We start from the raw sequence: 16218 nt of genomic DNA, 5'->3' as shown, positions 1-16218 counted from the left end.
TGGCCCTCTGGAGGTCATTTTGTAGGGCTCGGGCAGTGCTTCTCCTGTGTCTCCGTGCACAAATGAGCAGATAGCGGTCCTGCTGCTGGGTTGTTGACCTCGGTCGCCCCCCCAGGTCTCCTGGTGGACTGGCCTGTCTCCTGGTATCTCCTCCATGCTCTGGACACTGCGCTGGGAGACACAGCAAACCTTCTTGCCACAGCACGACTGGACGTGCCATTTTGGATGAGCATCACTCCCTGAGCAGCTTCTGTGGGTTGTAGATGCTCCTCATGATCCCTCTAGTGGTGAGAACACTGGACAAATGCAAAAGTGTTCCAAAAATACGGTCCAAAGGATGAAGACAGGGAAATGGTCTGTGGTCACCACCTGCAAAAACATTCCTCTTTTGGAGTGATCTTGCTAATTGCCTCTCATTTCCACCTGTTGTCTGTTTAATTTCCACAACATCAAGTGAAATTGATTCACAATAAGCGTGGCTTCCTCACTGGACAGTCTGATATCCCAGAAATTTGACTGACTTGGAGTTACATTGTGTTTTTTGAGTGTGCCCTAAGTTTTTGTGAGCAGTGTATATACAAATGTGTTAAGAAAAGTGAAAAAATAAAAATGAATGACCTGTGATGGATTGAATAGTGCAGGCTTTCACAGCAGACTTTGCAGATCCAGTCCATTTTGAAAAACTGTTATTGCAGAATGTTACACACAGCATTGGTTTCCTTACTAAGACAGGCCAACAAAATCTTTTTGAGCAAAGAGAGAAAAAAATGCTTTTAATAAGCAACAGAGACTGATGAACAAGTCTCAAATGAATTCTGCAGTTGCACACGTTTTAATGGTACACCGACTAACTCAATATGCGTGCTGCTCATATCACCAGTTCAAAACTATTTTTTGTGTTAAATAATGGATACGTACCTTAAAAATGTAGCTTAACTATGTTTTTTCCCCCTTTGTGAAGAAGCCAGACAGGTCAAGGCCAGTGCAGCCATGTGCCCTGTTTTGAACTTGCCCAGACGTGTCCAGTGGGGGGAGCCAGGTGCCAACCCAAAAAATGGAGTTGTGGGAGTGCTTTTTTGCGTCAGTGCAACTAGATTTTCACTATAGTTGTTTTAATGAGAAAATGTCCCTCTGAACAAGGGTATATTTTAACCTAATTCAACATCTTGAGTTTTTGAGTGAAACTAAAGATTAAAATCACAACTAAAGCACATAAATTTGAGCTGTAACAAACAATGCACATTTTCTACTTCCGTTAACACAATAATTAAAGTCATTGCAACAGAGTCCATGGATGTCTTTTTAGAGTGTGCCTTAATACTTAGTGCAGCGGTGAGGAAACTCCTGTTGTGATATTGGGCTTTACAAAAACATTGATTGATTGATTGATTTCTCTATGGGAACCATAAAGTGTACCTTTAACCTTGACCTTCAGCAGCTGCATTCAGAACTCTTCATTTGATCAGGATATGTTAATGCAAACTTGTTTACCTTAATAAATCCTCCCCGTCGTCCCTGTGGGGGTAAAACAAGTGTTTATGGGATGATTGGAGGGTCTTTCATCGCCCCCTGGTGTCTCTGGACAGAAAACCATGTTTGCAACTCGACTGCCACCGGTCCGGAGTCACCAATACACACTAATGGAATCACGAAGAAGAAGCTAACAGGCTAATGGGCAAAGCTAACTGTGGGCTAGCGTCACTTTAATCAGTATTTACAGCAAAGTTTGAGTGAAAAGTTTGTCCTTTCACCTTTCCTGTCAGCGTAGTATTTACTCTCCAAGACAATTAATAAGTAAAAAAATTGTAACTTGCTACGACACCTGCAGTTGCGCTTATGGCCTCTAGGGGGAAGAGTTACTTAGTACTGCTTTAATGAACACACTCCGGATTGTAGCCATGAGCCACTTTCCATCTTCAGTCCCACACAACATTAATCATGAACTTTAGAGTCGTGACATCACTAAACTGGTGCAACGTTTGACGTTGTTTGAGTTCTTAATCCAATTTACTCCATTGTTGCTCAAAGCTTTTCACTGTACGTACATTTCAGAGCCTCCATTCAGATTGTGTCATGTTTCCTTCTCCATAAACTGATCCTGATTGTTAATGTTTGCTGCTCATTGTTTGGTTCTGGCTTTTTTGAACAGAATCTGATGTTTTTAAAAATTACTATGGAGAAAGAAGAGAGAGAGAGAGGGAGGGAAGAGTCAGAGAGAAAGGGGGGAGAGAGAGGGGGGAGAGAGAGAGTCGTCCCGTGTTCCAGTGAAGAGGCTCAGACTGAGACCAGACCAGAGCAGAGACCAGAGCAGGTAAGACCAGGAGGATTTACTGCATAATAATGAATACTGTGTGTAGTAGTAAGAGTACTAGTCTAGTAGAAGTAAACAAAACTCTGAGAAAGTTCAAATCCAGGCTGAAAACAGTTCTTTTTAGCTGCACATGACTTTTTATCTGCTTTTAACCCTCACTTTAACTGTAGAGCTTATACATGTGGGCCAGTGTGGCGCCTCATTTGAAAGCTAAGACCTACAAAACTCTTCTTTTTCCGAGCTCTTGTTGTAAAGTCGTTTTACTGTTGCATTTTTGTCACGTTTTTGTGGCTTTGTTGCGTTTCGCTTTGTAGTGAAACAAAACTGTGATGAAGCCACAAAAACCAGGACGGAGCTCAGAGGATGCTTTACACCGGCCTACATGTGTGAAGCCTTTAGATTTGGGTAAAGCTGAATTGGAGATAATGTGCTTGGTTAAGGCGGGGGTTAAGAGGGGTTACTCAAAAAGTGATGACCCAAACAGTTACTCAAGGAAAAGTAGAAAAGTACTTGAAGAAAATGTTAAATGTTGGAATTTGTGATGTTTATAAAGAAAATTTGACGATCTGCGTCTATTTGTCACTTACATGTTGTAACATTTTAAGAAGAGAAGCTACTTCAAAACGCTACTTAAGCACAGACTTGAGTAAATGTCACTGAGAATCATCCACCTCTGCTTTATTCATGATTAATAGTTTCACACTACAAAAAGTAAATATCAAGCATTGTCTTAAATGACCTGAATTGAGGAAATGTTTCTTGTTTTGAGCGGTTTTCACTCATTTAGACACTTTTCCTGATCGGACCCAGTTTGCTTTGCTTGTTTGAGGACATTTCAGACCAGTTCTAGGGTAAATCTCGCTTGAATTAAGAAAGTAAAATTGCCAATGAGATAAGACCAATTTTCTTACCCCATTGGCAAAGAAAATGACCTGAAATAAGGACGAAATGTATCGAAACGAGTCAGAAACATCTCAGAACAAGTGAAATAATCTTCATAAACTTCTTAACTAGTCAAAACAACTCAAATTTGGATTATTGTGCTCAAATTGAGATGTTTATACTGATCTTTTTGCAGTGCCTGGATTGATTTCTGGTCATTTTGTGTCAGTGCGCCTGCCTGAAAGTGCATGTGACACATTAGACGACATTTTCACAGATACGTAGTTTACACAATTACATTCAAGATTTGCGTTAAAAAAATTCCCTAAATCTGGCAAAAAAAAGACCTTTTTAATTTGGAAAAAAAATCACTTCCGCATCGGCCATGGAGACCGGAAGTGACGTAGAACCAAACTAAAAATTGTCAACGGTCGCTGAAAGCCATTGAGAGAATCGAAAAGATGAGTGAGGCCGTGTTCTCGTGAGACCGAGGCGGCTGGAGCGCCTTGGGTCGGCGAGCGAAGTGTCTTTTCTCCGCCTCGCTCGGCTGCCTGAACTACAAAGGCCAAAGGGATTGTGGGAAATGAAGTGCTGTAAACACGGGCGCTGACACAGGACTGACAGATGATGGATCTGAGAAACGTGTTGCCCTGACGCTCCGCAGCTCCTGCCTCATCTTTTCTCATCACAAAGATCTACTTAAATCTGCAGAAATGCTTCATGTTTGACAGAAAGTGCCGTGTGTTCAACATATGGCCTACATTTAAGCCAAATCTCTTTTTTTGTCTTTTGTTTCAGTTCGACTTCAGTTCATTTGACTTTCGTCCAAATATTTCGGAAAAATTGAAAATATTTTTTTCCAATTTCATTAGTTTCAATTTCTAATTTAAATATTTCCTGAATTCAGATTTTTTTGAATATATTAAAAATATATAAACTTTCTGCTAAAACTGCTTAGGTTTGTCCAAATTTGACCAAATATTATTATAAATTTCATGAAGCGAGTCCAGAATTAACCTAACCTTGAGCCAAAGCCGTGTGTGAAGAGTCCTTTTGCACATCTGTGGTAAGAATGCGCTTCGAGGAGCTCCTGGACGACGTGGGCGGGTTCCACCGGTTCCAGTTCCTGGTTCTGTCCATGCTGTGTCTCCCACGTCTCACTCTGGCGCTCCACTTCCTGCTCCACAACTTCATCTCGGCGGTTCCCGATCACCGCTGCGCCCCGGGGCCCGGCGGGGACTTGGACTACGACGTCCCGGACCTGACGCCGGCTCGAAGGACCGTTTCCCCCGGCGTGTGTGAGATCAGCGGACCGGACAATTCCACCGTGTCCTGTCCACACGGCTGGGTCTACAACCAGACCGACGTCCTGTCCACCACCGCCACCGAGGTAATGGAGCCGCCATGGGCTTTCCCACCATTATTCATTCACAAATACGCTCGGTATACACGTGTAGCAGGAAAAGGCTGTGTAATCCAAATATGCTCATGTCCTTGGACTGTTTTTTACATTTTGGAAACATTTTAGACTATGTTTGAACATTTTGTAACAGTTTGGAAAAGTAAAAAAAAAAACAAAATAAATTTAGATTTTTAAAATATTTTTAAAGGAAAAATGTGAAAAAAAAGGAACAATTTGGATTTTTTTTTTAAATATTTATTTTTTTACTTTTTAAAAAAATCCGTAAAATTTGCAGAAAAAAAATGGAAAATAATTTGAATTAAAAAAAAAATGAACATTTTGGGGAAAAAAAATAAAACTTGAAAAATTTGGAACATTTTAGAAATGTTCTTTTTTTTACGTTTAAAAAAAATTAAAATTTGCGGGAAAAATATGAAATTGAAAAATTTGGAACATTTTGGACATTTTTTTAAATTTTATTTCCTTATCTTTTCAAAAAAATTGGGGAAAAAAATGGAAAAATTTGGAAAAAATTGAAACATTTTGGAAAAACATTTCCTCCAACATGTCTATGTCGCTCCCTGGGCTTTCCCGCGCTTATTCATTCACAAATATGCTCGGTATACACGTGTAGCAGGAAAAGGCTGTGACCGAGATGACGCTGTAATCCAAATATGCTCATTTCCTTGGACTGTTTTTTACATTTTGGGAAAATTTTAGAAAAGGTTTGAAAATTTTGTCACAGTTTGGAAAAGTAAAAAAATATATACATTTAGATTTAAAAAAAAAAAAAAAAAAAGGAACAGTCTTGAATTAAAAAAAAAAAAGTATTTCTCTTTCTACGTTTTCAAAAATTCCTGAAAATTTGCAGAAAAAAAATGGAAAATTATTTGAATTAAAAAGAAAATGAACATTTCAAAAAAAAAAAAAAAAAGAAGAAAACTTTGGGGGAAAAAAATTTGAAAAATTTGGAACATTTATGAAATTTTTTGAAATTTTCTCTTTTTACGTTTTCAAAAAATTGGAGGAAAAAATGGAAAATTTGGGAAAAAATGTAAACATTTTGGAAAAACATTTCCTCCAGCATGTCTGTGTGGCTCCCTGGTCTTTCCCACGATTATTCATTCACAAACACTGACACGAAAGGCTGTGACCGAGATGACGCTGTAATCCAAATATGCTCATTTCCTTTGTGGGAGAAAGTTTGGAAAAGTTTGGAATAGATTTAAAAATTTAATCCAACACGGTCTTTCCATTTTCCAGCCACATAGAGTTGTCTTGTCTATAAAATGATATAAATAAACTTGCCGTTCCCGCTGTGTCTTCACTCACTGTGAATGTTAGACGTAGTTTATGAGCTTTCAGACTAAAACCACTTTACCACGTTTTGTCGACTTAGTATTTTGTCTGAAATCCCTCCAACATCTGCTGTGTTTCACCCTCATTTAGCACGGAATCCCCCCGACAACACTCTCTAATCCAGATTGGGGATAAATATAGTAAAATGTACATATTACAAATATAGTAGCTCCTACTAGATCTCCGACATGTCTGCTTTCTTTCATTTTATGCAACTGTGAAGCACTGACTTATTTCCTCCGTCGTCTCTCGGCCGATGACAGATTTACAGAAATTATAGCAATTAATGTGACAGAAATTATAATAAATACATGAAAAGTAAAATGGTCTTAATGGTCACAAGACTCAGAACCTAACGGGGATTTTTACAGATCTGATTCCTCCTGATTTACAACAAGGGGACTTTTTCTCTCTCAGATTTTTTCACTAATAATTAGTTATAAAAACTATATAAAAACATAGAGTAACATAGTGCCTGACTCCTCCTCTCCTCAGTGTTTAGTTTTACACTTTAATGTCTTATATAAAAACATAGAGTAACATAGTGCCTGACTCCTCCTCTCCTCAGTGTTTAGTTTTTACTCTTTAATGTCTTGTTTCTATATAAAAACATAGAGTAACATAGTGCCTGACTCCTCCCTCTCCTCAGTGTTTAGTTTTTACTCTTTAATGTCTTGTTTCTGTATAAAAACATAAAGACATTGATAAAAAGTGATGAAAAATTTATGAAAAAGTTGCAAAAATGTCACAAGAAAATGACAAAAATGTGATAAAAAATTGACGAAAAAATGACAAAAATATGACAGAAAATGACAAAAAAATATGACAGAAAATGACAGAAAATTGACAAAAAAATGACAAAAATATGACAGAAAATGACAGAAAATATGACAGAAAATGACAAAAATATGACAGAAAATGACAAAAATATGACAGAAAATGACAAAAATATGACAGAAAATGACATAAAATATGACAGAAAATGACAAAAATATGACAGAAAATGACAAAAATATGACAGAAAATGACAAAAATATGACAGAAAATGACATAAAATATGACAGAAAATGACAAAAATATGACAGAAAATTACAAAAATATGACAGAAAATGACAAAAATATGACAGAAAATGACAAAAATATGACAGAAAATGACATAAAATATGACAGAAAATGACAAAAAAATGACAAAAAATTGACAAAAAATGGACAAAAAATTGACAGAAAAATGACAGAAAATATGACAAAAAAATTACAAAAAAATTACAAAAAAATTACACAAAAATTACAAAAATTAAAAAAACATAGAGTAACATAGTGCCTGACTCCTCCTCTCCTCAGTGTTTAGTTTTTACACTTTAATGTCTTGTTTCTATATAAAAACATAAATAAAAACATAGAGTAACATAGTGCCTGACTCCTCGACTCCTCAGTGTTTAGTTTTTACTCTTTAATGTCTTATATAAAAACATAGAGTAACATAGTGCCTGACTCCTCGACTCCTCAGGGTTTAGTTTTTACTCTTTAATGTCTTGTTTCTATATAAAAACATAAATAAAAACATAGAGTAACATAGTGCCTGACTCCTCGACTCCTCAGTGTTTAGTTTTTACTCTTTAATGTCTTATATAAAAACATAGAGTAACATAGTGCCTGACTCCTCCTCTCCTCAGGGTTTAGTTTTTACTCTTTAATGTCTTGTTTCTATATAAAAACATAAATAAAAACATAGAGTAACATAGTGCCTGACTCCTCCTCTCCTCAGTGTTTAGTTTTTACTCTTTAATGTCTTATATAAAAACATAGAGTAACATAGTGCCTGACTCCTCCTCTCCTCAGTGTTTAGTTTTTACTCTTTAATGTCTTATATAAAAACATAAAGTAACATAGTGCCTGACTCCTCCTCTCCTCAGTGTTTAGTTTTTACACTTTAATGTCTTGTTTCTATATAAAAACATAAATAAAAACATAGAGTAACATAGTGCCTGACTCCTCGACTCCTCAGTGTTTAGTTTTTACTCTTTAATGTCTTATATAAAAACATAGAGTAACATAGTGCCTGACTCCTCGACTCCTCAGGGTTTAGTTTTTACTCTTTAATGTCTTGTTTCTATATAAAAACATAAATAAAAACATAGAGTAACATAGTGCCTGACTCCTCGACTCCTCAGTGTTTAGTTTTTACTCTTTAATGTCTTATATAAAAACATAGAGTAACATAGTGCCTGACTCCTCCTCTCCTCAGGGTTTAGTTTTTACTCTTTAATGTCTTGTTTCTATATAAAAACATAAATAAAAACATAGAGTAACATAGTGCCTGACTCCTCCTCTCCTCAGTGTTTAGTTTTTACTCTTTAATGTCTTATATAAAAACATAGAGTAACATAGTGCCTGACTCCTCCTCTCCTCAGTGTTTAGTTTTTACTCTTTAATGTCTTATATAAAAACATAAAGTAACATAGTGCCTGACTCCTCCTCTCCTCAGTGTTTAGTTTTTACTCTTTAATGTCTTATATAAAAACATAGAGTAACATAGTGCCTGACTCCTCGCCTCCTCCTCTCCAGTGGGACCTGGTGTGTGAGAACCGGAGGCTGAACCATCTGCTGGCCACGTATTTCTTCCTGGGGGTGACCGTGGGGGCCGTGATCTTCGGGCAGCTCTCCGACAAGTGAGTGAACCACTGAGGGGGTCTCGGGTTCGACTCCCCGACCGCGTGAAGCCTCTCAAAACATGTACAACAGGCCACATGTCACATTCTGGAAGAGCACAGATGGGCCACTGGCTCTGGGGCCACCCACCGGGCCCTTCCATTTTCTCCTTAACCCCTTAACTCCCGCCTGAACTGAGCACATTTTCTCCAGTTTGGCTTTACCCCAATCCAAAAGCTTCTGGAAGAAAGGTGAGAAAATAGCAACAGAACTGAGACGAAAACAATGATGGAAATGTGACAAAAAAGGGAGAAAACATTGATAAAAAGTGATGAAAAAGTGATGAAAAAGTGGCAAAAATTGCACAAAAATGTCACAAGAAATTGATAAGAAATTGACGAAAAAATGACAAAAATTTGACAAAATGTGACAAAAATTTAATTTAAAAAATTGACGAAAAATTAACAAAAATTTGACAAAAAATAACAAAAAAAATGACAAAAATGTGACAAAATGTGACAAAAATGTGATAAAAATGTGATAAAAATGTGATAAAAATGTGACAAAAATGTGACAAAAATGTGATAAAAATTGATGGAAAAAAGGACAAAAATGTGATAAAAATGTGACAAAAAATGTGACAAAAAAATGACAAAATTTGATAAAAAACTGACGACAAAATGACAAAAATGTGACAGAAAATTGACGAAAAAAATGACAAAAATGTGATAAAAAATTCACGAAAAAATAACAAAAAATTGACAAAAAAAATGACAAAAATGTGATAAAAATGTGATAAAAATGTGACAAAAAAATAACAAAAATGTGATAAAAATGTGACAAAAAAATGACAGAAATGTGACAAAAATGTGATAAAAATGAGACAAAAAAATGACAAAAATCTGACAAAAATGTGATAAAAAATCGATGGAAAAAAGAACAAAAATGTGATAAAAATGTGACAAAAAAATAACAAAAATGTGATTAAAAATTGACGAAAAAAAATGACAAAAAATTGACCAAAAAAAAAGACAAAAATGTGATAAAAAATGACAAAATTTGACAAAAAATGACAAAAAAGTTACAAGAATGAGTCGAATACCCAACAAAAAAATGATGGAAAAAAAAAAATCTGATGACGTGAGGAAAAAGATCCTCTCGGTTCAGGCGGGAGTTAAGAGGTTAATCTCTTACCCCCTGCCTTAAAGTGATAGTCTGTACGTTTACAAAGTGAGGAAAGTGACATTTTTAAGTAAATTCCTCCCGTCTTGGACCAGAAAGCCCTTCTTTGTTTGCAAAATGAGAAGGAGCAGGAACAGAATTTTCAAAGGTCAACCATCAAGCCCCTCCCCCTCCCTCCTGATTGGACCTGCCAAGCCGGTTCACAGGAAAGGCTCGTCTCATTGGTCAACACAGACTCTGATTCGCTGCAGATTTCCGGGAAGTGTAACCTGTGAAAACTTTACAAAACCAGGAGGTCGATTTTGCACATATTGAAAAAATTGCAAAACATTTAGACTTCCAGACTTTAACTGAGCTTTACCCAAATCTAAAAGCTTAACCTCTTACCACCCGCCTAAACCAAATGCAGTCTGTCCTCTTTGGGCTGTGTAACACCTCATTTGAAAGCTAAGACCCACAAAACTGATCTTTTTCCTCGCGCTGTTGCTGTGTAGTGTCACCTTTTGTATGTTTTTTTTTTCCTTTTTTTCCTTTTTTGTGACATTTTAGTTGAATTTTTGTCACATTTTTGTTGAATTTTTGTCACATTTTCGTTAATTTTTTGTTGATTTTTTGTTGATTTTTTGTTGATTTTTTGTTGATTTTTTGTTGATTTTTTGTTGATTTTTTGTCACTTTTTTTTGAATTTTTGTCACATTTTTGTTGAATTTTGTCAATTTTTTTGTTGAATTTTTGTCACATTTTTGTTGAATTTTTGTTGAATTTCTGTCACTTTTTCGTTGAATTTTTGTCACATTTTTGTTGAGTTTTTGTTGAATTTTTGTCACTTTTTTGTTGAATTTTTGTCACATTTTTGTTGAATTTTTGTCACATTTTTGTTGAATTTTTGTCACATTTTTGTTGAATTTTTGTCACATTTTTGTTGAATTTTTGTCACATTTTTGTCACATTTTTGTTGAGTTTTTGTTGAATTTTTGTCACATTTTTGTCACATTTTTGTTGCGTTTACATCCTTGCTTTCTTCTTATTTTTTGTGGCTCTATTGATGTTTTTTCCCAAGAAGCTTTTTGATTAGGGTAAAGCCAAACTGGAGAAAATGGGATCCGTTCAGGTGGGAGTTAAGGGGTGAAAAGAAAAGCATCCAAAAAAAACACAACAACGAAAACACAACAAGAAAGGGTTTCTTCACTACATTAAAAACACATTTGTACATTTTGCATTTCTTTCCAAAAAGGCTCAGACAGAAACTGGACCAGACTCTGAAAGATCCTCCACTGATGCCCCGAACCAACATTACAATTACAAGAAAGTCTGAGTCTGTATTTTCAAATGTAGGAGCTCAGCAAAATTTTGGCTGATCGGAAACTCTGGAATCTTAAACATGTGCAGATAGTTAATGTACAGATTATGTTGACAGTTTGGTGTCCATGTGTAGCAGGAAAGGCTGTGACCGAGATGACGCTGTGATCCAAATATGGTCATTTCCTGTGGGAGACGGCAGCGGTTAAAGATGGAGGTTTATACACAGGACGCAACATCTGACCTTTAGTGACTCCACACTTCCCAGACTCACACTGAACAACATTTAGAAGGTTTTTACAGATCTAATTAAGTTTAAGTTTAATGGTTTTGTATGTCAAATTTTTGTCATTTTTTGTCACATTTTTGTAATTTTTTTGTCATTTTTTGTCATTTTTTTGACACATTTTTGTCATTTTTTGTCATTTTTTGTCATTTTTTTGGTCACATTTTTGTAATTTTTTTGTCATTTTTTGTCATTTTTTTGACACATTTTTGTCATTTTTTGTCATTTTTTGTCATTTTTTTGGTCACATTTTTGGTCACATTTTTGTCACATTTTTGTCGTTTTTTGTCATTTTTTAGTCATTTTTTAGTCATTTCTTGTCATTTTTTTGTCATTTTTTTTGTCATTTTTTGTCATTTATTTTGTCATTTTTTGTCACATTTTTTTGTCACATTTTTGTCATTTTTAGGGTCATTTTTTGGTCACATTTTTGTCACATTTTTGTCGTTTTTTGTCATTTTTTTGTCATTTTTTTGTCATTTTTTTGTCGTTTTTTGTCATTTTTTTGTCATTTTTTTGTCATTTTTTTGTCATTTTTTGTCATTTTTTAGTCATTTTTTAGTCATTTTTTGTCACATTTTTTTGTCACATTTTTTTGTCACATTTTTGTCATTTTTGTTTGGTTTTTTGAATCATTTTTTCTACCATTTTTTGTCGTGTAGTTTTTTTTTTGTCCGTGTTTTTGTTGACTTTTTCCCTCTTTTTCTCGCTATTTTGATGCTTTTCTTTTTAGCTTTTAGATTTGGGTAAAGCTCGGTTGAGGCGGGACCGGTGGCCCTTCTGTGCTCTTCCAGAATGGACATGTGGCCAGTCCGCCCCTGTTGTTGCCTGTCAGATAAGTAAGATTGAAACCAGGAGAGGGCTGCTCCCCTGATGCCTACGTCACATTCTAACCTCTGCAGGAGAATATCGTGGTCGATTGTGTCAAAGGCTGCGCTGAGGTCGAACAAAACTAGGATTGAAGCTCGTCCAGGCTCCACACGGATGTCTCCGAGTGCCTCCTGTCCACCTGCAGCGTCTCGCCCTCAGGGTCAGGTTGCTTTGGCTGCTGTTGTTCAGAGACTCTGTGACTGAAGCGTGACTGGAGCTGATGTCAGATAACTGCACAGACGGACGCTGACATTTACGCTGAATTGGTTAAAGAGTCACATGAGAGTTTATTCTTCGAACGCCGAGAAGGAAAAGGTCAGAGCGGGTCACGCACAGTCACACGGAGAGCTCTAATGTGACCAGTGTGGGGTGTGGGGCCGTACGAGAGGCTGCAGGAGAGCTCTAATGTGACCAGTGTGGGCTGTGGGGCCGTACGAGAGGCTGCAGGAGAGCTCTAATGTGACCAGTGTGGGCTGTGGGGCCATACGAGAGGCTGCAGGAGAGCTCTAATGTGACCAGTGTGGGCTGTGGGGCCGTACGAGAGGCTGCAGGTGAACTTTAGCTGTGGATTACTGACAGAAATGGGAAGAAGACTGCATTGTTTGTTCAAAGCTCATCAGGCAGGAGTTAGATACTGAAAAAACAACAACTTCTAAATGTGAGTGTGGAGTCTTAAGGAGCGACTAAAGGTCAGATGTTGTGAACCTCTTAACTCCCGCCTGAACCGAGAGGATCTTTTTCCTCACGTCATCAGATTTTTTTTCCATCATTTTTTTGTTGGGTATTCAACTCATTTTTGTAACTTTTTTGTCATTTTTTGTCACATTTTTGTAACATTTTTGTCATTTTTCTGTCACATTTTTGTCACATTTTTCTGTCACATTTTTATCACATTTTTATCACATTTTTGTCATTTTTTGGTCATTTTTTTTGTTATTTTTTATCACATTTTTGTCAAATTTTTGTCAAATTTTTGTCATTTTTTTGTTATTTTTTATCACATTTTTGTCAAATTTTTGTCATTTTTTTGTTATTTTTTATCACATTTTTGTCAAATTTTTGTCACATTTTTGTCATTTTTTTGTAATTTTTTATCACACCTTTGCTCATTTTTGTCAAATTTTTGTCATTTTTCTGTCACATTTTTATCACATTTTTGTCATTTTTTTGTTATTTTTTATCACATTTTTGTCACATTTTTGTCATTTTTTCTAAAATTTTTATCACATTTTTGTCAATTTTTTTCATTTTTCTGTCACATTTTTGTCATTTTTTTGTTATTTTTTATCACATTTTTTGTCATATTTTTGTCACATTTTTGTCAATTTTGTCAATTTCTTGTGACATTTTTGTCACTTTTTCATCCATTTTTCGTCACTTTTTTGTCCATTTTTTCGTCACTTTTTTGTCCCATTTCCATCATGGTTTTCGTCTCAGTTTTGTTGCTTTTTTCCCACCTTTTCCCCAGAAGCTTTTGGATTGGGGTAAAGCCAAACTGGAGAAAATGTGCTCGGTTCAGGTGGGAGTTAAGGGGTCAATGTCTGCACATGCGCCCTGTGTATCCCCGTCGGTCTCCCACAAAGGAAGTGACCATATTTGGATTGCAGAGTGTTGTCGGGGGGATTCTGTGCGTCAGTATTTGTGAATGAAGAACCACCAGAGGAGAGTTGCAGACACTGGCGGCCTGGAGACTAGTGTAGAGTCTCTGATACATCCCCTGGAGATAAGGCGAGTCTCGGTCTGAGTCTCCACATGGTCTACGAGAGGTGGACGCGGTCTTAACGGTTCTATACCTGATTCTTTGAAAACCGACAATAAAAAGAGAAAAACAGTCAATTAAAATGTTACTTTTGTCCCAACTCTTCCCTTAACTTTCCAAAACATATTTGTAGCATCTCAATTCTTCACAGGGATGAGTTTATGGCACATTTCACCTGCAGGGCCCTTTCGACCCCGGCTATCGCTGGGGACCAGTGAATGTTCTGGTAAGAGAGGTGTGGTTTACGATCGTCCAGAGCCGTTTATTGTGCTGAACAGGGCTGGACTGACCCGGGACTTTTGGGTCAAGATTGGCCCTAAAAAAAAAACAGTCATATTCAATGCTGAGGTGATGAGCAAAACAATAAGCTCTTGGCTTGAACTAAAACAGTATAAGCTGCGAATCGAGGACAATAGTTGCATTTTGTTTCTGCCGAACTCAAGCTCACACCTCACAGCACTCGACACTTTAATCTTTTCATTTATAACTTGAAGGAACTTTTGTAAAATTACATAACAATCTTAAAATGTGTGTTCCGTTCATGAAGTTCCTCTGTGGATGAAGATGAAATGGAGTCAGAGAGGGTTAGTGAGAATAAAAGTCCCCAAAAGGCCAAACATTGTAAATCCTTTCAATGGAAACAAGATTTCCAAACTGCACTTACGACGAGGGGCCAGACGGAGTCACCTGACAACTCCCAGCATGCACTTCTTTGCAAACATTTGTCTAAAATGTATAAAAATAGAGGTCTGAGGTTGTGTGGGTCCTGGAGGGAGTTACAATAATCTATTTCCTCTTATATTTTCAATGTGAGGGTCATGAGTGTTATGTCCCAGAGGCCCATTGCTCATTATGTGGGAACCATAACTCAAGAAAACGCCACCACGTCCCTCTAGTGGAGGAGTTGTGTAATTGCATCTATGTAATGATAGAGATTCTGATGGCTCTTCCCGCTAATTGTGGGCCGGTGTCAGGTATAACGGGCCTTTTCTCGATCTGACAGGCCCAACCGGCCCAAAAGTACGTCGGCCCACCGGGAAAACTCCCGAAGTCCAGCCCTGGTGCTGAATGTCTCTCATGTGTCTGCAGTCGCCACAGCCAATCGTATCTGATCACGTATGACGAACCCGCTGTAAACTCTCGAGCGTTACTGTTTAGAACACGGTCTGAAGCGTGATTTAAAGATGGCGTCGCTGCCGTCATGTTGGATCTGTAAACAAACTACGAGCTTCCGTGTGTGGAATAGCTCGTCCTCGTCCCTCCTCGTCCATGTGAAGATTTGGGCTGAGGTGAAGTCCCACATGATTCGAGCCACACAGCAGCGTGGGCATTCACAGGCAGGTCCTCTCTGAGTCTCTTCAAGAGAAATGTTCAAAAACTCGCCGCCAAGTTCATGAAACTGATACAAAAGCTTTATTATTCGATGAACAGGTTTTTTTCTCACAAATGTTTCCAAGGGGAAAACACACATTTTGAAAATCATGTTCAGGGCCTTTAACCTCTTAACTCCCACCTGAACATGTTCTCTCCTGTTCTCCAAATTCTCCAAAGCTAAAAGCTTCTTCAAAACAGCGATAAAAGAGGAAAAAAAGAAAATGAGGATGTAAAGACAACAAAAAAAGCGCTAAAAAGTGACCAAAAACAGCGACAAAAATGACAAAAAGTCAACAAAAAGGTGAGAAAAGGGCAGCAGAAAAATGACAAAAATCCAGCAAAAAAATGACCAAAATTCAGCAAAAAAATGACAAAAATCCAGCAAAAAAATGAAAAAATCCAGCAAAAAAATGACAAAAATCCAGCAAAAAAATGACAAAAATCCAGCAAAAAAATGACAAAAATCCAGCAAAAAAATGACAAAAAAATCAGCAAAAAAAAGAAAAAAATTCAGCAAAAAAAAGACAAAAATCCAGCAAAAAAATGACAAAAATCCAGCAAAAAAATGACAAAAATCCAGCAAAAAAATGAAAAAAATCCAGCAAAAAAAAGACAAAAATCCAGCAGAAAAAAGACAAAAATCCAGCAAAAAAATGACAAAAAAATCAGCAAAAAAATGACCAAAATCCAGCAAAAAAATGACAAAAATCCAGCAAAAAAATGAAAAAATCCAGCAAAAAAATGACAAAAATCCAGCAAAAAAATGACAAAAATCCAGCAAAAAAATGAAAAAAATCCAGCAAAAAAATGACAAAAATCCAGCAGAAAAAAGACAAAAATCCAGC

The 16218-nt window shown here is 36.7% G+C and overlaps 1 protein-coding gene across 1 annotated transcript in view; it reads left to right on the top strand.

Moving 5' to 3' along the window:
- Positions 1 to 4265: 4265 nt before the first annotated feature.
- The window catches only part of LOC306960436 (solute carrier family 22 member 7-like), a gene marked incomplete at both ends in the record, with an annotated part of 70376 nt that continues 58423 nt past the window's right edge, over positions 4266 to 16218 (top strand). Inside the window, 2 exons of the mRNA XM_079552866.1 lie at positions 4266 to 4583; positions 8520 to 8623. Of these exons, the coding sequence (XP_079408992.1) occupies positions 4266 to 4583; positions 8520 to 8623 (422 nt within the window). The remainder of the gene's footprint in view (positions 4584 to 8519; positions 8624 to 16218) is intronic.

Source organism: Gobius niger, assembly GCF_951799975.1.
Source record: "Gobius niger genome assembly, chromosome: 3".
Lineage (NCBI taxonomy): Eukaryota > Metazoa > Chordata > Actinopteri > Gobiiformes > Gobiidae > Gobius > Gobius niger.
This window is presented reverse-complemented; position numbering and strand designations above follow the sequence as displayed.